At 46.7% G+C, this 25854-nt stretch overlaps 1 protein-coding gene across 3 annotated transcripts in view; it reads right to left on the bottom strand.

The window, feature by feature from the left end:
• The window catches only part of SMYD3 (SET and MYND domain containing 3), a 689934-nt gene that overhangs the window by 79968 nt on the left and 584112 nt on the right, over positions 1 to 25854 (bottom strand). For all 3 annotated transcript variants that reach the window (XM_032389456.1, XM_032389458.1, XM_032389457.1), the window contains exons 9-10: positions 24765 to 24852; positions 19798 to 19972 (exon numbers count right to left, since the gene is read on the bottom strand). In XM_032389456.1, the coding sequence (XP_032245347.1) occupies positions 19798 to 19972; positions 24765 to 24852 (263 nt within the window). The remainder of the gene's footprint in view (positions 1 to 19797; positions 19973 to 24764; positions 24853 to 25854) is intronic.

The raw sequence follows: 25854 nt of genomic DNA, 5'->3' as shown, positions 1-25854 counted from the left end.
GGCCTGGGGTGATGTCTGGCTCATCTCCAGGGAATTCAGTTCCATCCTCCAACAGACCGAGAGCATCTCCTCCAGGCACCAGCAGCTCAGATTTCTACTCAGAACACATACGCTTGTGTCTGGGGAAAGGCAAGCATGAAATATACTTCATTGCCAAGTTGAGAAGCATGGAGGGTAAGCTAATTTTCAAAGAAGAAAGTCAGCGGCACCGCACAATGGGATGCATGATTCACCTCTGCAGAGCAGACACTGATTTTCCCACCTGGGAGAATCAGCGAATTAGCTGGCAGTTGAAAATATGATCTCTGACTTTTTTTTTTCATTCCCTTTAGATCTTACATTTTATTTTAAGACCATGAAACAGGAGATTAAAAGTCTCATTCAGAAACAGAAGTGGAAAGGAGGATTCAGTATTCCTTTTTGTTCGGAGAAAACACTTTGAAAGATATTTCACAGCTAAAAGTGAAATGTGTCGGTGGGGGAAGGGAGCTGCTGGCCTTTCTCGCTTGCTTGGTGTGAGAGAGGCAGCCTGGGAGCTTAGGGGGGAACACGAACCCCCCAGGTCCTGTGCTGCTCCCCGAGGCTGGTGTCCTGGGCATCAGTCAGAAACCACACTGTCTTCCTACGGGGGTGGGGAGGGCAAGCCGGAGGAGAAACCATCAGGACTGAAATGTCTGCCATATATTAGATGTGTGACCTTGGATGAGGCACGCAACACTACAGTCCCATGGCTTTTATAGTTCTCAACAGAGGCTCATATCTTCTGCTGTGATCCAGAAAGATCCAAGTTCAGGTTTTCTGGTGCCTGACATGACACAATTTGTTTTGGGGGTTTCTAAGAAAAAGGATTCAAAGTTGACACATACAGAATAGAGAAGAGGTCCTGGAAGGGACTCACGCAAGTGAGGGGTCCTCCACTGAAGCCTCATCAGCTCCACAGTGTATCCACTTCAGCACTCGTCCCTACTTGGATGAGATAAAAGTATACAAAAGCGCTTTGCAAACTGTAAGCCATTACATAAACACATGACATTGAATTACTCTACAAAATACATACCACCTACTGTGTGGGAGGCACAGCTGTGGACAAGATGGCAATGCTCCCCCTTTATGAGACCCAAAGCCCAGTGGGGCTGCATGATCACCTGTGGTGGAATGCCCTCCTCTGAGTCCTGAATACAGAAGTGAAGTTCACCGACATGGAGTGGTCTGGCCGCTCACCTGCAACACCAGCCCCTCTCAGGGCTCTCTGAGGTCCCGATTCCCATACTTGGCTTTCTGGGACTTGGGTCCTTCTCAGTCTCAACCTCTGCCTTTTCCTCCCTCCCAGCCATTGTCTTCTTATTGATTTCCTTTTTTTTTTTTTTAAGATTTATTTATGTATTTGAGAAAGAGAGAGACCGTGAGCAGGGAGAGGAGCAGAGAGAGAGAGGGACAAGCAGACTCATGCTGAGCATGGAGCCCAGTATGGGGCTTGATCCCAGGACCCCGAGATCATGACCTGAGCAGAAATCGAGACTCGGACGCTTAACCGGCAGAGCTACCCAGGCGCCCTGGACTTCCATTTTGAAACCGCCAGAGCAATAAGCCAGCCCTTCTAACCCCTATTTTCAAATATGAATGGACAGTGGTTGCCTAGGGCAGAGGGGATGGGGGAGAGGGTTGGGGGCTAACAGGTAAGGAGCATGGGGTTTTCTTAGGGGGAGATACTAAAATGTTCTAAAGTTGATTGTGGTGATCGATGCACAACTCTGTGAATATATTAAAAGCCCTGAATTGTGAACTTTAAACAGGTAAATTATATTGTATATGAATTATATCTCAATAAAGATGTTAAAAAATATGAATGGACAACCAAGAAGCAACTAAAATTCAAGAAAAGTATGCAGCAAGAAAAAGACCAGAATTAATGGGTGGGGGAGAAAAAGAACTCGAAAGAAACCAAGATCATTCAGAAAATGGAAGAGAATTTTTAAAGGTGAATTACCCTTAGAGAGATTCAAGATGTTGTGTCCAAAAAGTAGGGAGCTATGAACAAGAAACCATTCAAAAACAAGAAAGAGTCCTTGTAAATTTAAAACACAAAAATTTGCTGAGATAGAAAAATTTTATTAAAGGTCTGGAAGATAAAGTCGAGGACAACTCTCAGAATATAAAGCAAAAGGCCCAAGACATTGGATACATAGAAGTTTAACATCTGACTACCAGGATTTTCAGAATGAAAGGAGAGAAAATAGTGGGAATGAAATTAAAAAGGAAAAAAATACAGAAAAATTTCCCCAGAGATAAAGGGAGACAAGAGTCCTTAAAACAAAAGGGTCTAGCATCAGTGAGAAAATACCCATGCCTAGACACATCAGTGTGAACTTTCAGAACATCAAAGAGCAGATCCTAAAAACTTACAGAAATATAAAACGGGTGATTGACAAAGGAACCCCAATCCAACTAACACCAGAAATAACAGATCTTAGAAGTCAGGGAAACAGGCTTTTAAAATTGTCATTGAACATGATTTTGAAGTGAGAATTTTATATTCTCATTCTCCATCAAGAATGAGAGTAACTAAATGTCTAATACAGTATGAGATCAAGGGACACTGCCTAATGTCAATGAAACAAGAAATAGAAATTTCAGGATATTGTTTGACGTTTCACGGGTAGTCATTAAGAGAATTAAATAAACATCATTTTTAATGGAACAGGAGATGAGGGTAATAGTATTAAAAGAGAAGAAAAAAAAGAATAGTCTAAGCTAGATCTTTATCTTTTTAGAGCTAGTAGATAATTTCTGTAGTTGATATAGAAGACACATAAATCAAAAGATATTTAGAGGTATAAAAATAACTATCAGGGGGCGCCTGGGTGGCTCAGTTGGTTAAGCAACTGCCTTTGGCTCAGGTCACGATCCCAGGGTCCTAGGATCGAGCCCCTCATCGGGCTCCCTGCTCAGCAGGGAGTATGCTTCTCCCTCTGACCCTCCCCGACCTCCATGCTCTCTCTCTCTCATTCTCTCTCTCAAATAAATACAATCTTGAAAAAAAAAAAAAAAAAAAAAAAAAAAAAAAAAACCTATCAGAAGGGCTGAAAACAAAGGTTTTCAGAAGTTGCTGCTTAGAAGCAGGCCAGAAAGTTGGGAGGAGTGAAGCAGGAGTCTGTTGCTTTAGATTTTAAAAATGAGATACAAGGTGAAAAAAAAGTTTAAAACTCTAATTAATGGGACTTTTAAACACAGAGCCCAGAAGAACCTGAGCTGCTATCAAAGTAACAACTTCTTGGCTGGCTCATGGCTTTTATGGGTATCTGAGTTTGGGAAACGTCATCTGCCTCTTCTGGAGATTGGAAATGTAAGTTAGTTTACTAAAAGCTCTGAGAAGTTCTGCAGCAAAGAAACCAGTCTCACTTCATTTGAAAGAAAGGTCAATTCACTGAAAGATCAAGTTGACTAATTTTTTGCTGATTTTCATAAATTTACCAACTCTCACTTTTTTCCTATCCAGATTTCTGACTTGTAAAAGGAATGTTTTCAAAGCTTTGACAGGAATGCACAAGCGGCGAAAGAATATGCAACAGGGAAGAAGTTAGTAAAACAAATTAATATAAATGGATAATTTTCTAGGAATGAGATTGTTTAGGCTGACTCTGGTTTCTATTGGATGTTTCTGAACATCATTTTTAACTTTGTTTAAAATGTCAAGCATTTTTTCTTTTCCACAATTCTTCTGGTGGCCTGTCAGCCTGAATTTAGTATCTCTAGCAATTAACATTTAAATTAAACATAAATTCAAAAGCATCCCTCAAATATCGAAGGTTTAAATTAATCTAAATCTAATTTAAACTCTAAGTTGATTGAAATGCAAAATTAAAGCTAATAAATTATTTAGGAATCAGTGAAAGAATATTACAAACGCTTAAATTAAAAACCAAAAGAAAATTACGTTTGAAAAGCATGGAAAAGAAACCAAATACGGCTGAAACAATCCTAACATATGAATTGCCAAACCCTGAGACAGAAAAATTGCCTTTCAAATAGGAATTTTTCAAATAGTACCGAATCCTGTTTTGCCAACCGTCCAGAATTTTTTTTTTACTGATGTCTCAGGAAGCATCTCAAGGTTAGTTAATATTCAGAAAAGCATCTTTCAATATCAGTGATCCAGACTGAACATTTCGGAAAAAGCTAAATCACAACTCGTAAATTTGGCATATCTGGCAAATGGGTCTTTTGTGGCATTGGAATTTGGTGAACTGAACTTTTAATGAATTGGTGATCAGTAGTTGATTTTCTGCAAACTGACCTGACGCTATTTTATTTAACCTAGCTTTGCCTGGATTCATTTGATGAGGATCCTTTTTTCATACCATATCATTGGGACAATTATCTCCAGGGAACGTACTTTGGAAAGCACTATTCAGCAGAAAGGGAGTCAGATGCTTGCCCTGGAGATGCCGAAGAATATCCGACTTTGAGCATATTAATGAGAAACTGATTAACAGGGGAACTAATGAGAAAAGGAACTTAGGTTTTACCCAGATGTTATATTCCTGTAAATCTGCAGACTATTCCATTCATCCATCTCTAAGAGTGAATAATCCACATTTTGTATTAATTTAAAACACTGAAACATTATACTTTTGTAGCAAACTCATGAGCAAGAATGAAGTGTTTGCTTTTTCTCCCTCTACATTCTTTGCATCTGAGAAGCAGAATGTCTTCACGTTTTAAAACTCTCCTACTCACAAAGGCCAACGTGGTAACTGTCAGCAGAGTGCCCAGTAGGGGGGAAAGCAGCATTTAGGGCCGGAGCAAGGTCTTACAAGTCCACTGGGATGGAGAGGAGGGGCCGGGTTGAAAAAGGTCACTGCCGCCCAGCCCCGCTATTCTTGCTTTGGGGACATGGGTCCCCTGTCACGAGGGCTTCCAATTTCCCAAGCAAAGCTAGAAACCTAGGCTTTTTTCAAGTGTAAAAATCTCCTACTATTTAGAGATTTACAACTAACTACTGCAATTAAAAAAATATCATGCAACTGATTAGAAATACGTACTTTCAAATACATAGGAATGCATCCACGTGTATAGACGGGCGCCTGTATCCCTGCTTATGTATGTGATACCACTTTGTGAGGTATCTGCACCTCACTTAGCTTATTCCACCACCTCCTAAGCCACAGAAAAAAAAAGGACAAGCTATGGAAGCTGTAATTGTCCCTCAGGATGTTCTCTTAGAGCCAGGCAGAGGAAGAAAAGGGCACCCGTCGTCCAGAACATAATCATAATCGAAGCCACAGACAAGTAGAGTTGAGCTGGTTTGTTTCTGTAGTTTGTGACTGAAACTGCAGAGGTTTGGGAGGGTTCTAGAACTCAGAATCTCAGCCAGAAGGGGCAGTGAAGCTCATCTGGACCACCCTCCCACCTGATACAGGAATTCTTTCTAAAAAATCCAGCAGATGGCCACCTACTGTGTGAAAACTTCCAAAGACGGGGAACTTATAACTCTTCCGAACTGAATGGTCCATTTATGGCCTGAATTCTAAGCTGTTCACCCTAATATCCCGGCTGAAATGCGTCTCCCTCTAATCCCAGGTCCCACAGCCTGACCCCTCCTCCTCTTGTCATGAGGGGTCTACACCCTTCCTGCACAACAGTCCTTCAAATATCTGAAAACTGATCATGTGTCTGCTTGTCCTTCACAAAGTCTTTTCACCCCGTGATGAAACATCTCCATTTCTATCAACTACTTCTCAGATAATGTGGTTACAAAATTCTTCTCATCCTGGTCACTCTCAGCAAGAAACTCTAGACACACTGCAATGGATGCATGCCTTCAATCCCTGGATGTTGACACTATCCTTGCAATGATGCAGCCTGAAATTATATTAGCTTTCTTGGCCACTGCACGGCACTAGCCCTGCTCAGCCCCCCAGATACAGCAGTTAGGATTTTTTATGTTGTATGAACCAAGAAATCCAATTCAGACTGGCTGACAAAAAAAAAAAGAAAAGAAAATCATCAGTCTACGTGTTCATGCAACTGCACAGTACAGAGGCAAATTCAGTTTTGGGCACACTTGAACGAAGTGACCGAGATCTCTCCATTCCTCACCTCTGCTTCCTGGATTGGACCTCCTTCCCTCTCTCTGAGGTCCGGAGACCTATGGCCCCATGCTTCCTCAGTTATGAGCAATAGGAAAGGGGAAAGGGGCAGTTTGCTTTCTCAGTACCTCAAATAAAAGCCCAAGAATGGACCATCATTTGCTCCAACTGGTCTGACTTTGGTCAGGTGACCAAGGAAATGTGATTCTCCAGCTTAAGCTAATCGTGGACTGCCCCAGTGACCCGTCACACACAAACTACACAGCAAGGACATCCGAGGTTCCATGAAGAAAGAGAACGGAGGAATCAATACTAGTGGGGCGACCAGAAATAATCCACTACAAAATACTAGAAAAATTCTCCAGCCTGTTATTGAATTTTTAATCACAAATTTGAAGTTCATCTTTTTGGTAGTCACTGAATGTTTCTAATTAAGGAGATACGTTTTGAAGTTTGGCTTCATTCCCCAAAGCATTAGGTTGTCACGCTCAGGTTTGTAAATCCTTACAAATTTGATGCCTACAATTTCTATCCATTCATCCCATGAAGTCTTCGATAAAAATGTTGACTTAAGACCCCCCCCCCCCCAAAAAATGGAGCTTGGAGGCATATCATTATATATTTCCCCAAAGGGGTCTATCATTTTATTAATGACTCCTATTGAAAAATAGCTGTTTGAGGGGCACCTGGGTGGCTTAGTCGGTTGGGTGTCTGCCTTCGGCTCAGGTCATAATCCCAGGGTCCTGGGATCGAGCCCCGCATTGGGTTTCCTGCTCAGTGGGGAGCCTGCTTTTCCCTCTGCCTGCTGCTCCCTCTGCTTGTGCTCTCTCTGACAAATAAATAAAATCTTTAAAAAAAAATAGCTGTTTAAAAGGTATAAATCATCCTCACTAGACAACAGATTTCCATGTACAGACCTCTTCCCAAGCCGCTTGCTTGTGTCCTGCTGCTCTCTTGGGGATTTGAGAAGCCCACTCTTGCAGAACTTCATTCCCAACATAGAGCTTTGACAGTGCAGGGCTTGCTGGTTTTTTTTTGGGGGGGGGGCTCCCTTTACCACCTTTGAATCTTCTTTCTGACATTTTTACTCAACTCTAAGTGAAATAGTACAGTGGACACCTGTTCTTCTGGTTTGTCCATCATCCATGCGCCTCCCAAGCTTTTGAATAACTTCTGTCCCACACAAAACCCGTGTTACTGGTGGGGCTACCAGTGGAATGAGAGCAGGAGTTGACATGAGACCCAAAGATGCCACAAAAGTCCACCCCAAATACGTACTTTCAAATTGAGAGCTAGCGGGAACAGGCCTTTTCTTTTGTCACAGAGCCAGAAGAATCAGGCTGGGCCTGTCACGCTGTGCGGAAGGACAGAAGGACTGAGAGAGACACACAGACCAATCTGATGACCCAGACTATACCCCTGAATTCGGTCACACCGTATCTGCTCTGGCGAGGCACCCATGGGGCAGCCAGACTCCCTTCTTGGGTCGGGCAGTCCAAGGTGGATTTCCGTCACTTGCAACAAAAACCATCTTGACTGATGCAGGGAGTAGGAAGGTGGGTGGTGTGGTTGGAAAGACCACCCAGCCCTCTATAGCGTAGTAATGGTCTGGACCCTCGTAACCAAGCAAATCTGGGTTCAAGCTGACTCCAACATCCTTTTTGTAAATACGACAAAAATAAAATAAATGAACGTGAGGCGTGAGTTCGAAGGCCAGCTCTGCCGTGGGGTGGGCATGTCACATTGGCCTCATCCCCCGCCTCCTCAGGTAGCACCTCCGAATCGTGGCTGTGAAGATCAGGACAAGCAAGCTCCCTGGTCTACCTAGGCTCTGAATAAATAATAGCAATTCCTTTTCGGTTGAAGGGAGTTGAAAGGTAGAGGAGAGTTCTTCAAGTCCTTTCACCTATTCCTCTCGAAAGATGCTGCTAACGAATGGCTGGCAGATGCTTTTACGATTGTTGGACCCAATTTATCTTACTTTGGGAGGATATTACAGCGATATTTCCCATTATAAGTGAAAGCAGATTTGCTCCTCTTTAACTCTGAAGGGCAGTGGGATAGTATGATTGGTGTCCTTTGTGTAGTAGGAGAGATTTCCATCATCCATTGCAGAGCGCCCCTCCCCCACTGTCCCCAGGCCCCCTGCCTGTTCAGGGACCACAGCCCACTGTCCCCCACACTCCAGTCTCCTAGAACCTGGTGGGGGCCACCTCCCTTGAACATACGTAGCCATAAGAATACTAGACATTTTTTCCAGCCAGTCTGCCGTCATGGGCTCAAGAGATCTGTGTGCTATCTAGCCCAAAGGATATTTGTCATGCTCCGAACGACCTGGCTATCTCAAACACTAGGGACTATCATTTGAGGGGCACTTACTCCCCATCTTTCATTTCCTTCAAGGACCTCTTACTGTTCCTTACAAATGCCATCACCATTCTCTATCGGCGATCGGATTTATGAAGGTTGACTGAACAGTTTTACCTACAGTTTGGGGTTCATTCATCTGTCCCTGGAGAATTTCTGAAAACTCAGTATGGGATCCCCTTAAAACACACAGATAAATAGCATGTGTGTGTGCTGATCAATTTGGTTTTTAAACACAAAATTTGTACTTTACATGAAATTCAAACTGATTTTAGTAAATTCTCTTTCAGCCTTTCAAAGCCCTAGCCACCATTTCCCATTTCTCAGGCCCACCTGATTTTCTGCTGGCTCCCTACAGGGGAAAATGGGATTCTTCCTTTTTCTACTTTCCTTCCAAGAGCTGAGAAAAAGGAAAAGAGCAGCTATGTAGCTGCAGGGGCAGCCAAGCAAGAGATTGATTGAACAGGAGAAATTCAATGCATCCCAAAAGATTCCCTAGGACTGGATATTCTGCTGCTTAGGGTACAATTTGTTGTAACAAGAAACTGAAGATTTTCTGTCAGGAGAGTCAAAGAGCTCAGTGATGGCTTGTGAAAGTTAAAAAAAAAAAAAAAAAAGTGAACCCCACGGGAAATGTTTTTATTTTGGAAATGTTTTCCTAAGTAGGAAGACTACAGGCCATTTCTCAGAGCCCATGCTCTTCATATACACTGGTGACCACAGAAGACCTGTTTTCCTGTGCAGGTGACCTAGCCCCAGGGGTGGACTATGGCTTTCATCTGGCCCCATAAGGAGGCGGTTTACTGGGAATCAGGTAAATGCAATAGAGGAAAATTATTTCCTGTGTCCTGTCCTAGCCTAGGGTCTCAAGAATCAAGGTGGGCATTGGCGTGGGAATGGATGGGGTTGGTCTGTGGCTGTGGGATTTTTGAGCAAAGAGGAATTGGTATTCTTGTCCCTGATGGGATGGGAGGTGAGGGAGGGTCAGCAATGGGCACAGCAATGGGTACGTAAGCCAGAATGAGGATGCCCTCAGAGCACAGGCTCAGAGGGACTTGAACACAGACCCTGGAATCAGTACCTAAAGCATCAGAGTTGAGGAAAAGGAAGACTTCCATGGAGCATGAGCATCTGTGGACTAGGTGAAAGCTACATGTGGGAACTTTTGTTTTCCTGGGACATGGTCACCAAGGAGGGGGGCGGGCAGAGGGTTTGGGGCCCTTCAGTTTTGCTTGGAGAAAAGCTTTAAGTGCGGAGTTATCCAAAGGTGGGTGGCAGGTGCTGGTGGCTCTTCTCCTGGTTTGCACCTTTCCCAGGAGGCTAAGTGCTAGATTGAGTCATGCTTTCCTGAAGAGTCTGGCACCTTCACAGGACAGGGTCCTGGACTGCGAGCTTGAGTGATAAAGGAGAGGCTTGGAGTGTGAGAAGGAGCAGATGGAAAAAAGTGGTGTCAGATGGATATTTTACACGTTGCTTTCAAATAAAGGTTTGAGGACTACCAGTTACTTTAAAGAGTAAAGAGGGGGTCTATCCTTCAACTTCCAGCAGAGGTCTGTAATACATACAGACTACGGGTTGCGTCTGATCACATGGCCACTTGGGTGATTCCTCTAGAACCCAGGGCTGATCAGGAAACTACTTACCAGACCTTGGACCTCTGTCTGCCCAGATACTTCCCAGCAGATAAGTGAATATGAATCTGGAAGGGCCTTTAACAATGCAATTCAAAAACAAAAATCCAAGTAGGTAGCCAAAGCTGGCAGCTGGGTGGCTGGGTAGCCCATGGAGACAGAACACATTTTTTTGGTCAGATGAATTGGACAGAAGTGGTGTCCACAGGGAGTTTTCTGTTCAGAGATATTACCACTACAGGATATGTACATTTATGTACAAGGATAACTACAACCCACAACTGTGCAGAAGGGGATGCCTCTAAGGCATGGGACCCTGCTCTAGTTGTTGGCCTGGGTTCAAGGTCAATGGAAGGTGGAAGTAATGCAGGATTATTGGTCCTGATTTGAAATGAGAAGTTCTGATATTCACTCTCTGATGATGACAGAGGAAAGTTATATGCTTCTTGGGTCTTGGCCTACCCCAGGGGCCCAAAAAGGCAGGGAAGATTGTAGCAATGGATAGGGCTGACTCATGGCTGTTGGGTTTTGGAGCAAAGAAGAATTGATATCCCTGATCCAAGTAAGGATGGGAAGTAAGGGAAGATCTAAAATAAAATGCAAGTGATGTCATGTTATAGATCACCCAAGCCAGAATGTATCCAGCCACCTGACCTGTACTACAGGCTTTCTTACCACCACCACGGTCCCAGGGTGCCCAGAAATGCCACTGCCTATCTATGTACAATTTTTGTTAATATCTAACCTACTTGGTCAGTTTTGGATAGGGCCAAAGAACCTGAAATTGTCCTAGGCAGATTATCTCACAGGAAAGAACCTTTATTTTACACATTTTATAATAAAGGTAGCTGAGAGCTTAAGCATTTGATTTTAAGGCTGTGTCAAAAGAGTGCATGAAAAAAAGCCATGTCAAATTATTACATTCCCCCCGCAGTGTCCCCTGGAATGCTGGCTTCTGGGAGAAGGCATCCTCTGGTGAGCAACTGGTACCCGCCGCTCATACTAGCACTGGGCTGGTCATGAGCTGAGTCTGGAGGTTTACCCTAGTTTACTCTAGTTTACTCCTAGAGACCCAAGCATACTAGCACTGGCTGCTGGGTACCCTTAGAGTTCCTATAGGCTCTGGAAGCAAGAAATGCCTTTTCCAAGCCAAACAGTGACTTCCAGTAGGCCCAGATACACAGAAAAGGAGTGTAGGGGGAGTGACCCTTGGAACTGGTATTCTCCAGGGATGGAGAATCAGGAGACCATGGCCAAGCTGGATTTAGCCAGTGTTATGAGCTGAACTGTGTCACTCCAAAATTCCTACGTGAAAGCCCAACCCCCAGTACCTCAGATTGCATATGTGGAGGTAAGGCCTTTCAAGAGGTGATTAAGTTAAATAAGGCCCTTGGAGTGGGCCCTAATCCAACATGACTGCTGTCCTAAAGAAGAGGAAATTTGGATACACAGGGACCCCAGGGCTGCAGGTGGGCAGAGGTGGGACCATGTGAGGACAGGGAAAAGATGGCCGTCTTCGAGCCAACGGGAGAGGCCTCCCAAGAAACCACACCTACTGGCTCCCTGAACATGGTCTTCCAGCCTCTAGAACTGACAGAAAACAAATTTCTGTTGTTAAGCCACCCAGGCTGTGGTATTTTGTTACGGAAGCCCAGGCAAACCAACACAGCCAGATGTGGCTGGAGTACAATATGGCGGAGCTAACTGGGGATCCTAGCTCGGAGAACATGGTAGAAAAGGATTCACGAAACCAGAGATACTGACTCTTCTATGTGAAACTTTGACACAGAAGAATGGTCAATGAAATCTTGAAATCGATTGGTAAATCCCAAGAGACACAAGTACTCGATCCACAGAAGAGACTCTTACTCCAGCACTGTTAAAACCTCGTTCAGGGGCACCTGGGTGGCTCAGATGGTTAAGCATCTGCTTTTGGCTCAGGTCATGATCCCAGAGTCCTGGGATCAAGTCCCGCATCGGGCTCCTGGCTCAGCGGGAAGCCTGCTTCTCCCTCTCCCTCTGTCTCTCCCCCTGCTCATGCTCTCTCGCTCTCTGTATCTGTGTCTCAAATGAATAAATAAAATCTTAAAAAATAAAATAAAATAAAACCTCATTCAAACTTGTCCCATCAAACCAGCCTTGATTTGGCTCAAGCATTCCTCCTTAGCTTCTCAAAATGCCTGGCTTTCTGGAAAGACCCAAGTGTGACACACAGCTGGCTATTGAGGACTGCCTATAAGCTCCACCAGAGTCAGAACTCTGCTTTGTTTGGTCTGTCTCGTTCGCCCATAGTTACCACAGTGCATGTAGCGGGTCTCAATAAGTACTTATGTTGAAAAAATGAGCATGCGCCTGAACTAGAAGCTTGAGATGTCCCCATTCAAATGATCCTGTGCCTCCAGAAGGCCATGCAGTGAGCTCTTCATCAGATGTGGAAGATGGGTAAGCATTTGTAGTCCAAATGATATCCCACTCTGTCTCCTACCACCAGGCATGACTGAAAGGCCATCTTCCACTTCTTGGAAACAAGTAAGGTGGAGGTTCCCGCAGATGTCTGACTTCCTCCAGGCTGCCCCCCTGGTGTCAATGGGGAAGCATGCCCACAGACAGGCGGGAGGACAAGGGCACAAGGGCACAGCCTACTCATGTGGGGGAGGAGGAGGAGCCAACAGCTTCTTCATTTTCTCATCTGAGAAGAAAGCGGTCTTGGACAATATAGTGATATAATAATACTCATGACATAGGAGGAGTTGGTGGAAACAAGTTCAGTAGAGGATTTCTAAACTATGATCCAAAATAAAGCAAGGGTAGGTAGGGTAGGTAGGGCCTCAGAAAGATGGTCAGGTAGTGGGCGTCCAGTAGCCAGGGGAGACAGTGTGGAATTCTGTGGCCGGAGCTGACAGAAAGCACAGGTTGGATACGTGTTCTGCTACGTGTGGCACATTGGAGGCGACGCGTGGGTCCCCTCTCCCCTCCCCAGTCAGGGCTGTTCATGCATCAGCAGCACCCCATCACTGTGTGTCAGTCTTAAGTCAGGTGGGAAACAGCCAAGTTGGATTAGGGCTTGGTCTGTGAAGCCACCAGACGTCTCAAGCCTGTCTGCCGTCCCCCAGAGCTCTGTCAGAATCCAGAACCCGTTCAGGTGCCGGAGGCCCGGGGTGCCAACCATGAGACCGAGAGCTGCCGCACCCAGGAGAGTGGGTGGGGCCGAGGCCCCCTGCCTCCTGTCAGAGGGGCTGGAGGGTCAGAGCTCTACGCCAGTGCACAGGCTCTTGGACTCCTCTTCCATAACTAAGACCATGAAGCCGGGGCACTCCCACACAGCTCGTGGGTTCAGGGCTTACCTATGTCTTGGCCCAAACCTACAAGTGGCGTGTTGAGCAAGATGGCTAGGCCTGCAGGGCGACGGGGCACATTCAGAGGAGCGGATCACTGTAGGAGAGAGAGGTTCGTTTCTCAGCCTCCCCTAGAGAAGTCGAGTACAAGAAATTGCCCATAATGCTCTCCTTTACCCCCCAGCAACAGCGTCCTGTTAGCTACAGGTCATCCATCCCTGAGGAACACAGGAAATTAGGTGTGTGTGCAAGTCAGTGGTTTAACGAACACGTGTGCAACTGCATGTGGAGAGGCTGTCGCTGTCGCTATTGCTGGCTCCTGTTCTTCTCCATCTTCCTCCACCTTCCTCCTCCCCCCCCACTCCTCCACCTTCCTCCTCCTCCTCCCCACTCCTCCCCCCACTCCTCCACGTTCCTCCTCTTCCTCCCCACTCCTCCACCTTCCTCCTCGCCACTCCTCCCCCCACTCCTCCACCTTCCTCCTCCTCCTCCCCACTCCCCCTCCACTCCTCCACCTTCCTCCTCCTCCTCCCCACTCCTCCACCTTCCTCTTCCTCTTCCTCCTCCCCCTCCTCCCCCCACTCCTCCACCTTCCTCCTCCTCCTCCTCCCCCCACTCCTCCACCTTCCTCCTCCTCCCCCTTCCCCCCTCCTCCTCCCTCCTCCTCCTCCCCCCTCCACTCCCTCCTCCTACTCCCCCTCCTCCTCCCCCCTCCACCCCCTCCTCCTACTCCCCCCTCCTTCCCCTCCTCCTCCCCTTCCTATTCCCCCCTTTCCTCCCTCCTCCTCTTCCTCCTGTTTCCTTTGTTGAATTTCTAGACTCTGAAGTAAAAGAGCCTTTGGGAATTGAATTAAAAGGCCTGATATTAAAAAGTTTGAATGAAAACTGCTTGGGCCTTGAGGGACTAGTTTGCCCACTGTGGGGCAGGTGGTCATCCCCCAGTGTCCAGACAGGGGCTGTGGCTAAGAAACCAGTCTTCGAAAATTGGTAGCAAAGGAAAAGAGGCCCTGGCTAGGTCCATCAGGTAACTCAGTATTTTACACAAACACACAGCTCAAAATCTTGGACAGGGGTTTGGCCAAAGAGACTTGAATGGGAAATTAACAGTGTGGAAAACAATGATTAAGGGGCCAAAGGATTACTGTCCACAACCACGGGCAGAGAATAAAACATTTGTTCACTCACTGGGGGAGACAGTTCTGTAAATCTCACCACGGAAGACAGGTGGCCAGCAAGGGAAATGACCAGAACATTGCACGGAGTGCAGGCACTCAGGCCCCCTCCTGGGTAGAGACCTAGCTCTGGTGTGTTCTCTGGGTCCCACGCTGTGACTGCGACAGAGGAAGGTTCCACCCTAGACACACCAGCCAAGGACCCTGCCATCTAGGCATGAGCTTCAGTGACGGGTACACGGACATAAGCATCATCACAGGGCATCCAAACCACATCTGTGGGGCGCAGAGATGCGGGTCGGGCACAGGCAGGCCCAGGTAAGTGCCCGGTGAGTGACTGTGCCCAGCGCTCTGCTGCGTCCGCACGGTACCTGCACACCCCACTGGGTCCTGGACCACCACGTCATATCGATCGATGACAAAAACACACAGAAGAGCAACTGCAGGTCTTCAGAAGAGAAGTCGGCTTGAAAACAGCAGTGGCGGGTACGTGCATTTTATCAACCTATCTGCGAAAGCTTCGGGGGGGGGGGAACGTTCAAGAATCACTGGCAAAATGAAAACGGCACGGCTGCTGTGTGACCCCTGGCGATCTCGGAGTCCCAAACACCTGGCTGGGAAACAGGTCACACGCATAGACTCCCAGAGCCTTCCACTCCCGCTCCGCCGCCACGACGGCCAGCAAGGCACCGGACTCCACATGAGCGGAGATCATGCTTTTCAATCCACGAGGGGGAGTCACACTGTTCCCCAGTCTGATCCCACACCCACTTGTTCGAGTCCCTTCGCGGTTCATGTTCTGCTCTTCCCAGGACACTCACAAAAATGTCCTTCCCGCCACCACAAAATACTATGTTGTCGGTCAATACCAGCAAATCTCATCCTGTAAGAGCAGGCTTTGGTCAAGGAAAAGGGGAAGACCCCTATATATTTTGAGATGAATTCAGATCAGATATAATCAACATCATGTCACCCGTTCTCAGTGCTTTTGAGGAAAGTGACAGCTTGGTGGATGGCGGACACAATTTGGGGGTTGCTATCTCCAGTTAAAATGAATGTACATTTTGATGCAGTGAGTTAGCATTTAGGAATTTATCACATGGATTTGCCCTATAGAGTTGGTCCCATCAGTACACAAAGATTCAACTATGTGGATGTTACTGGCAGTATTTCTTGATACAGTAAACAGAAATGGAAATAGTCGGGGCTAGTTTACAAATTATGGTACATTCCTAAGATGAAATTCTATAGACCTGTTAAAAAGGAAGGTGGATATTCAGGAGCTGATCTGGACTGATGTCCACGCTTTGTAGTAAAGTGAAAACAGCCAGTTCCAGAACAGGGGATTTTCTTCTCTCTGCCCACTCAGTAGACTTCTTGGCTTTTCTTTCCCTTCTCCCTTCCTCACCCACCACCTCACTAGACACATCTAGCAGATGCAGACTGGAACTGAGTCTCTCCACAAGAAAGATGAGACGAGGAGAGACAGACAGGAGAGGGAGAAAAAGGGAAGAGCCCGAGTGAGCAGTTTTGAGGAGAGAAGTGAGACAGAGGGAAAACAAAAGTCTCTGAGCACGTGAGAACCACTGGGGAAAAGAGAGGAGAAGAACCGGGGCTTGAAAAAATTAGGCAAGTGTGTTACAAATGGAAGTTTATGTACACACACTGAAAACTTCAGGAAAGAACTTGAACCATGGTTATCTTTAGGGAGTGGAACAGGAGTTTGAAAGATGCGGGTAATTTTTATTTGTGTTCTTTAGGAAAGTGCTTTCCTAGAAGTCTATGCTATTCTTAAACCAAAAGTTAAGTTACCAGAACACGTGTGGATACACCAAAAGTCCTCCTCAAAGCCTTAACAAGCCTCTGTATTTCTAGATCTTTCTCTGGGTCCTAAAGAAAATCAAGTTTGATTTTATATTCAACATAATTTAAATTTTAAGTTTAAAACCATACTCTGTTTTGTTTTTATATTTCCTTCTTTTTATTTTTACACAAATGTGTAGCAGACACCAGCGATATTAGGATCCAGAGTTTCAAGGGCTGGTCTGGTGACACCACCATAACCCTTAATGCCTTCTTCAGCAGGAAAATGCTTCCCAAGCTCTACATTACCACTGGCAAATGAACTTTTGCAACTCAATTCATCTTGTGGTTAAGATTATTTAATTACATTTTTAAATGAAAATTTATGAAATACGTTTAAACTGCTTTCTTTCTGCTTAATGTTCATAGTGCTACAGGACAGATGACCACACATATATAATCACAGATGCTCTCAGAAGAAACAGTATGAGCTAAAGATGATAAATTTTGTTGTGGGTGAATTAATGCCAACCTACTTCATGAAACAAAGTTTTTTTTTTTTTGAAGATTTAATTTATTTATTTGAGAGAGAGAAAGAAAAAGAGAGAGTGAGCGAGCACGAGCAGGGGGAGAACGGCAGGCAGAGGGAGAAGCAGACTCCCCGTTGAGCAGGGAGTCCGATGCGGGACTCTATCCCAGGACCCCGGGACCATGACCTGAGCTGAAGGCAGACGCTTCACTGACTGAGCCACCCAGGCACCCCGTGAAACAAAGATCTTAATACTGTGTTGCGTCATAAAAGAATTTCCTTCTATCAAGTCAAAATAAATGACGGCAGCAAGAAGGGAGCCAAGAGCAATGCGGTGATTTGGATAAAACCAGAATGTGGACACCTTCTCCGTTAAAGTCAGTAGTTAAAATTTAGCCCAGGTCCGGAGGGAGAACATCATCCCCAGAGTCCTGACCTCAGTCTAGCTGTTGCAAACAGTATATTAACACTGTAAAACTGTTAGAGCAGGTGGCAGTCCCATCGCCTCTCAGTAACTCATGTCGAGCTAACTGCCCACGTCCTTGGCTAAAGGGGACCCGAGGGCCCACCTTGCGCATCTGTGGGGAGACCGAGTCGGTGGCTGGACGCCCACAGGCTCACACACATGTGGGGGACGGAAACTGCCACCAACTCTCGGATTCCTGCCTCCGCATTGTTAAAGGGCTTGCAGAGCATCTGACCCATTTGTTCCTTGTTTTCACTTTTGCTGAGCTAACAGGAAGAAAGGCCAAGTACGCCAGCATCCCCCTCACTGCCCCATTGGTGCTGGGTTACTTCCCCTACAATAAATACTGCTGCAAGCAAACCGGTCAGAACCCACTGGTTCGAAGTGGATCGATCAATGAAGACGGGATTTCTGGAAACATAGACCACTGCACAGCTACTTCTTAACAAGCTCCGGGGAAGAGAAACTGAGGGAGGCTAGGAAATCTGTCACCCGGCGTAAGCACAGAGTGTGATCTGCCAAACACCAGGAAAATATAACCAGATGTATTCCAAACAACATGGAGTCCATTCCGGTGGACATGGCCTCACGAGAAAGGCCTCTCTGTTTGACTCAAGTCAGTTAATTAAGGGGTAAATTAGTCCTTCAGAGAAGCCATGATAGGTGTGGGGAGACGATTCAAAATTGTGTGCAGAAGCAGCACCATCGAGGTGGGGGACCAGTGTCGAGTGTCTGTGGTCAGAGCAGCCCGGAGGGCAGCCTAGGTGGGGGGATGGGGGCTGGGGCAGCCAGAGCGGGTGCAGGTACAGCGCTAGCCAGAGTGTGGGGCGAGGGGCTGCGGGGCGCCTGCAGGAAGGAGGGTCTGCCTGGCCTGCGTCTCCCGGCTACAGTCCATCCGCTCAGCCCCTGGTTTGGCTTCCCGAGACCCAGCCCTGGGGTTCAGAGAGGCGACACCAACCATCCCAACCTGCCTCTCATTGCAACACCTAAGCTCAGAGAACGAAGCCTTATCTCTTTGTGCTCGGTTCATATTTTCTGAAAACCCACAAGATTCATCATCCCAAGCAGACATTTGACGCTCATGGGAAAGTCTACCGTCTCAGCCCTGAAGGCAATCGCCTGCAAGTTTGATGCGAGCTGACTCACAGTCTGGATTCCAGAGCTGTTCGACCACAAGCAGGGGAAGGAGCCACCTTCGGAAGCTCTGAAAACACCCTCGGGGGGCACCTGGGTGGCTCAGTCATTAAGCATCTGCCTTCGGCTCAGGTCATGATCCCAGGGTCCTGGGATCAAGCCCCGCATCAGACTCCCTGCTCAGCGGGAAGCCTGCTTCTCCCTCTCCCACTCCCCCCGCTTGTGTTCCCTCTCTTGCTGTGTCTCTCTCTGTCAAAGAAATAAAATCTTTATAAAAAAAAAAACACCCTCGGGGCACCCTGGGGCCCGGGGCCGTGGCTGGTCTGTGCACCCTTGCTGCCCACCCTCCTTCACTTAGAGCCCCTCCCCTACCTGTTGCCCCCCGCGGGGGAGGCTGGGAGCTGGGCTGTCCCTCTGCTTGGCCCCTCAGGGTGGACATCGTGTTTGCCTGGCCTTCAGTGCCACCCAGAATGGTGCCCCCGCTCTCAGGGACCTCCCCTGCCCCCTGCCCCCCAGGCTTCAGGGCGCCTTCCCAGCGGTGAGGGACCTTGTCCTGTGCTCGAGATGGTTGCTCCCACCTCAGCTGACGGTATGAATGACGCCGTGCCCTTCCCTCTGGACTGATCTGCCTCGACTTCCAAACTCACGTTCTCGACCCTCCGCAAACGGGGTCCCGCACCCACCAGCACCAGACTTCAGCGCTGCCAAAGCTCCTGTGAGTTACAAAGGCATCGGGGACAACACACCCCTGGTCTGAAGGAGCTGCGGACAGTCAAGAAACTAAGTAGCAACTGCTCCTTCACCTGACTCCCTGACACATTTGAGCACCGAGGTCTCCCCGCTCTCCTGCGTGGGTCAGAAGGCGGTTATGGGGTCCCTTGATTCCAGTGAAGCACCCCGGGAACCATAAAGCCCTGACAAACATTAGAGACCACCATCAGTCAGCCAGACCGAGGGCCCCAAAGGCAAATGACACAGCCCCCCCCGGCCAAGCTGCGGCCGAGCCCTGGGCCCCCGCGGCTGCCCACCCCCCGCACTCTGCCTCGTTGCTGCAAGCAGCACACAACACTGGAATCCCCGACTCCACAGAGACAGCATCTCATCAGTCTCCACACCCCCACAGAGCCTGACATGCGACAGGAGCCTCAGGAACAACGAACAAAATGGGGACACGCAATAAAAAGTGGCCATCCGAGTGACTTCAGGATGTCAGTCTTCCGGCCCAGAGAAGACACTGCAGCCTCGATTCTGGCCCTCTCCTGGTGACTCACCTGTACGGCTCCATGGTCCGGATCCCGTAGAACAAGGCCTCCTCCAGCAGACCGAGGTTGATGCACGCGTCCATAGCACAGTCGAGCACCTTCAGCTGGTAGATGTTGATGTCGGGAAGGCGTTCGGCGTTGCTGCTGATGATCGTCTGGCACATGGCCAGCACCTGTTCCCACTCTGTTATTAACCTTAGTTAAGGATTCATTGTCTTCACCAAGAAAACAAGTAAAATGAGATTCTCTACAAGGCTGAAGAGCTCCCAGGCACAGGAGGGAAGGAAGAGCCCATTATTTTACACAGATGAGCTGCCTGAAAACATACTTGAGAAACAAAAACGGTTAAGTGGCATCTCAGAGAAGCAAATTCTGTTTACATCAACAAATCATCTTCCAACCAAGCCTGTACTTTGGGGGATCAGGATTTCCAAAGAACCCTTCTTTCTTCGTACTCCTATATGGATTCTTTTTAAAGCCAGCCATGAAATAATGCAGCTGTGTATTAAGCTGAACTACCGATTCGGTTAGTTCAGTTTAAATTATGTACTGTGTTAGCTTCTGTTACAAAACGGATCTAAAATGGAAGAAACTTCAGACGGATTCCATTTTAAAAAGGAGGAGCTCATTTTTGCCTCTGTGTCATCCGAACCTCAGGCACACAGGAAGCCAAGTACACGACCCACAGGCACGAACGAAGGAAGCAACTTGAAGAAATACATCTCCACTGGGTCTCATATTGAAGTTTTTTTTTATTATAAAACAAAAGGGATCCAAGCCTATACTTAACCAAAAAAAAAAAAAAAAAGATATTCTTATTTTGAACCTCCAAAGTAAAAGATAGTATTAAGAACAGGGCTCATGCACATAAACTGCAGGTTTAAAAAGGGCAGAGAGGGGCGCCTGGGTGGCAGGGCTGGTTAAGTGTCTGAGTCTGGACTTGGGCTCAGGTCATGACCTCAGGGTCGTGAGATCGAGCCCCTTGACAGGCTCCGGGCTCTGCGCTCAGCATGGAGTCTGCTGGAGATTCTCTTTCTCCCTCTGCCCCATCCCCCTGCTCTCTCTCTCTCAAATAAATCTCTAAAAAAAAAAAAAAAAAATTAAAAAGGACAGAGAGAAGACCCAATGCCCACTTATGAGCAACTCTGAGTCACTATGAGTCCATAACTTCCTCTCGTGGAGCCTTGGTGTGATTGCCCTTTTTTATTTTTATTTTTTTAAAAAGATTTCATTTATTTACTTGAGAGTACATGCTCTCAAACGGGACTCGATCCCAGAACCCTGAGATCATGACCTGAGCCAAAGGCAGATGCTTCACCGACTGAGCCACGCAGGCGTCCCGTGATCACCCTTTTTTAAAACTGCTAGTATTCCCTGTCCTCTTTGGGAGGCAGCCAGAGGCCTGAGGATGTGCCGTAGGGAGCGTGGAGTGTGCCCTGAATGCCCCGCCGCCCGCCGCTGAACACCATGGAAGCACAGCTGCAGGCCAGAGTGCGGGCTCCTGGGACACACACACTTCTCTTCTTGCGCTGCTGCTGGGGTGTTAGGTGCTGGGGAGGTACAGGCCCGCCCACCCCCCTTCAACCCGCACAGCTCCACATCCTCCTGCTTTCAGGAGCCGTACTCCACTCGAGCGAAAGGGGTTGCAGATTTCAGATGCAGCAGAAATGGCAGAGCCTTTGGCTGGAGCTAAAGCTGGATTTCAATCTGAGCTACTTCTGTCATTGGTCAGATCTGAGGCTCTGAGGATGTCGCCGGAGCGCTTAAAGCCACGTGACCTCTGACGGCGACTAGGCATAAGGAAAATGGTCCAGTGGACTGAACCCCCATCTACCCACACCCCTCGCCACCACCACACAGCCCAGTCTCTTCTGCCCCGCCCTGAACTGAGGGCAGGCTCCAGCGCCCCTTTATCCTGCCCCCCCGCCCCCGCAACATCCACCCCTCTTAACCTCCCTGCCACCCGGTGGTGCTGCCTTCCAGAATGTTAGCAAACACTTGTAATAATCCAGTCAAGCCGCCTGTGGGAGTGGGGACTAACGTCTTTATGAACCCTCATGGGAAATGCGTGTTTCTTTTCAGTGGGGGCCCCCTGGAGGCATAGCACCCTACCCCCAAGGCACGACTTCTTGGTGAGATTTGCAAGCACCACAACGCACAGCCGAAGGCCTTTATTTCACACTTCTTGTATACTACACTGTAATTTTAGGATGAGTCCTGTCTCTGAGGAGTTGACTCTGGTCTCGGGCAAGGTGCATTTATTGAAAAAAAGTGAGTCAGTGACTTCTTTTGTATTCATCTGACGTGTATGGATAAAGTGTGCTGAATGGATCCCCAGAGGTTGGGGGGAACAGTATCTCAGGCAACGCACTGATTTTGTAACAGATTGCCGGGCTAACCTCTGTGGCTTTTCATTCCAGGATTAGATATTTGACGAACTGTCAGGAGGAATGACTGTCTCTTACACAACGCTAGACATTTCTGTGGCAAGACTTTGCGCCTTATTTTAACGTTGTGTTGTTTGACCTCCATGACTATTCGTCCACTCATTTATATATGCTCCAACTCATTTGAAAGAGGTTTTAGGTGACAAGCCTTAGAAATAAAAACCAGATGTGATATTCTGCAGCCACTGATAGGAATACATCTACTTTATCCCCCGCAAGCTGGAAGGGACCACATGCCAATTTTCCTTCGCAACCCTGGCAACTGTCTGCTGGCAAACAAGGCAACCCTCTCCTATAAAACACCCCAGTGAGCAAAAAAATTGAATAATTTTAACTAAGAGGCTTTTCCCCCAAGTGGATGCTGACATTGTATTTGCTCAAAAATATAGTCCCTGGTATTTGTTTGGTGTTGCATACACGTCATTCTGTTCCAGGGAGGAGCTGAGCTCTAGCTGGAAAAGGGGTGGAGAGCCTCCCCGAAGCAGAGAGAATGATAACCTCCTCTGTGGAACCTTCTTTTACCTCCCAGAGTTGACCACTGTGCCTCTGATGCCCCTCAAGTATGTATGTACCAAAGCAGGTGTGAGAGTTGTGAGGGCAGGGTTGTACGCACCAGAAAGTGGGCTGCAACTGGCAGATCACTTGGCACAGAGTCCTTTTTCTGTGAAGCCTTGTCCCGCTGAGACCCGACTGTGGCTGGGTCATCCAGGGCCCCAATTCCATGGCTGGGGAGCAGAGGAAACAATCCTACTTCTCTGCAGTAAGAACAGTTTTTTGAGCCCAAGAAGGGCCCCCTCTTCTTCCCAGATCTGACTGTTTTCCCAGTATCTCCCATCCTACCTACAGACAGGGTTGCAAACTCCATTTGGATCCTGCCTCCATTCCTCACAACTTATTTCAATTTTTCTAGATCCTTCTTAATATGCCCTACTCCCAACTGGACCCAAAACTCTGGATATGATCAGACTCACAGATCACCTTTCTCATTTCCTAGGCTCTGTTAATGTAGCCCGAGATTGCAGTAGCTTTTTGAGGGGTTATATCATCCTCTTAAACTTGATTAAATTTTGCTGTGTACTAAAACCCTAAAATTGTTCCACATGTTCTGCTGTTAAGCTTGATGTCTATTTACACACTTAAACTCTTTGACCCAAATAGAAGATTTTATATATATTCTTGTTGAATTTCATCTTTTTAGATTCAGGCATCATTCAAGCCTTCGGGGATCTTGAGCTCTGGATTCTGTCATCCCAACCTCTGCCATTCCCCGACCTATAACCTTTGGGAATCTGAGGACCCTGTGCTCTGTATCTCCATTCAAGGCCCAGAGTCAAAGGCAGGAGAGGACCAAGGTGGGAACAGAGCACTCCAGAGTCACAGGGACCCCAGGGGCATCATTTTCTCAGGAGAGTCATTCAAGCATTTAGAAAGCTGTCTGGCCATGCTAGCATCTAGCATCAATTTCTTGACTGCTTTTAATTGGGCCTCTTCCTGAAATCCACATACAAACTTTACCAAAGAAATCCATGTCTCTGCAGACTCACTTGCTCTTGGTGAATTCATGCAGCCTCAGGCTGATCACAGCTCCCTTTTCCATTCCTTTAGTAATCAGTTACAGATTCTTTACCAAACTTCAACAAACAAGCAAAAAACAACCCACCCCATTCAGATTTCAGGAGATACTTCTTTCACCTTTAAAAACAAGAGCAATTTGTGCATCTACCTCTCCTATTCTGTACCACTCTTTAAAAAACATTGTAGATAGAAACTTCATTTGGAGATGTTCTTATTGTCGGGGATCTAATTTCCCCAAGGCATCTGAAGGACCTTGCACTATCTTTTTCATCTACCTTGGTCTATTTCTTCTGGCCTTGGGGTTTCCCTTTGTCATTTTTTGCTCAAGTGAACTCCCCTACCGGAAGCAACCTCCCTCTCAGCCTCTGTCCATTCAAACCCTGTCCTTGACTTTGGCTACCACTTACCCAGTACAACATCAGTGTGGCCTCCCCAAATGACCTCCAGCATAAGCGCTCTCTCCTTACTCTGAACTTTGACCCACTTATGGTCCTTACTATTTATGCCCAGAAAATTTACTGTGCAGCAACTCCCTCTGCCATGGTAGTCATGGTTGATTTAATACGAAACTTCTAGATCTGAGGGTCGATATTAACTTTTTAGGATTCTAAGTTATTCTTTCCTAGAGATGTAGGTTGTGGGAGGAAAGGAATACAGAAATCTGTTACCTAGTACATATAGAGACTACTACTTACTGTCCTATTACCGGTCATGAGTTTTGGTTACTATCTAATGGTGGTGAGGTATTCATGCTGATCCTGCCATACTCTGCCCTAGCCATTACCCAAACTGTTGGCTGGGATTTGGGATGCAGCCTCTGACCATGAAACAGAATGAAACTCACTGGCTCAGACAGAGGTCAAACCATGGACTTGGCTTCATCAACGCCGAGCTCAAACCAATAAAGAAGCAACAGTCCCAACGGTATGGCTCAATCCACAGGTAAAAGGATACTCCAATGTGCCTTCAGTTCTTCAATTTTTTTCAAGGATTCTTGAACTTCCTTCCATACTTGCTCATCGCCAGTGAGCATATCAGCATCCTGTTCAGGCCAAATGAAGACAACAGAAAGGAAGACAAATCATTCAATTAAAAAAATGGGCAAAGGAAAAAAAATGGGCAAAGGATCTGAACAGACATTTCTCCAGAGAAGATATTCAAATGGCCAATAAAGCACATGGAAAGATGCTCAACATCATTAGCCATCAGGGAAATGCAAATCAAAACCACAGTGAGGTATCACTTCACACCCCCCAGGTTGGCTATAAGGATGTCAAAAAGACAAGAATAACAAGTGTTGGTGAGGATGTGGAGAAACTGAAACTCTCATGTGTGACTGGTAGCAAGGTGAAATGTTGCAGGCACTTCGGAAAATTGTCTGGCAGTGTCTTAAAAAGTTAAACATACAGTTACCGTATCACTAAACAATTCCGCTCCTTAGATACATACCCAAGAGAAAGGAAAACACATGGTCACCCAAAAACTTGTGCATCAATGTTCACAGCAGCATAATTCTAGCAACTAAGGTGGAAACAACCCAAATGTCCATCAGCTGATGAATGGATAAATAAAATGTGACATATCCATACAACGGAATATTACTGGCAGTGAAAAGCAATGAATTACTACAACATGGATGATCCCTAAAAACACCATGCTAAGTGCAAGAAGCCAGTCATAAAGGACCACATACTGTATGATTCCACTGATACGAAATGTTCAGAATAGGCAAATCCATACAGACAGAAAGTCAATTACTAATTGGTGAGGGAGGGGAAGAGGGTGGGGGAGAAGTGGACAGGACTGCTAATGAGGATGGAGTTTCTTCTCCGGGTGATGAAAATGCTATAAAATCCACTGTGCTCAAGGTTCCACAGCTCTGCGAATATACTTATATACTGTGACTGCTTTGTATCATATGTGGATTATATCTTAATATAGCTGATATATATCAGGAAGGGGAAGAGAGGCAAGAGAAAGAATCATTTGTTTGGAGACCTACAGGTACTTTGAATCAAAAATGTAGTTATCAATCAAAATGAGT

This window comes from Phoca vitulina, unplaced genomic scaffold (assembly GCF_004348235.1).
Source record: "Phoca vitulina isolate PV1807 unplaced genomic scaffold, GSC_HSeal_1.0 scaffold54, whole genome shotgun sequence".
Classification (NCBI taxonomy): Eukaryota; Metazoa; Chordata; class Mammalia; order Carnivora; family Phocidae; genus Phoca; species Phoca vitulina.
The sequence above is the reverse complement of the archived record's forward strand: the minus strand, read 5'-3'. Positions and strand labels throughout refer to the sequence as shown.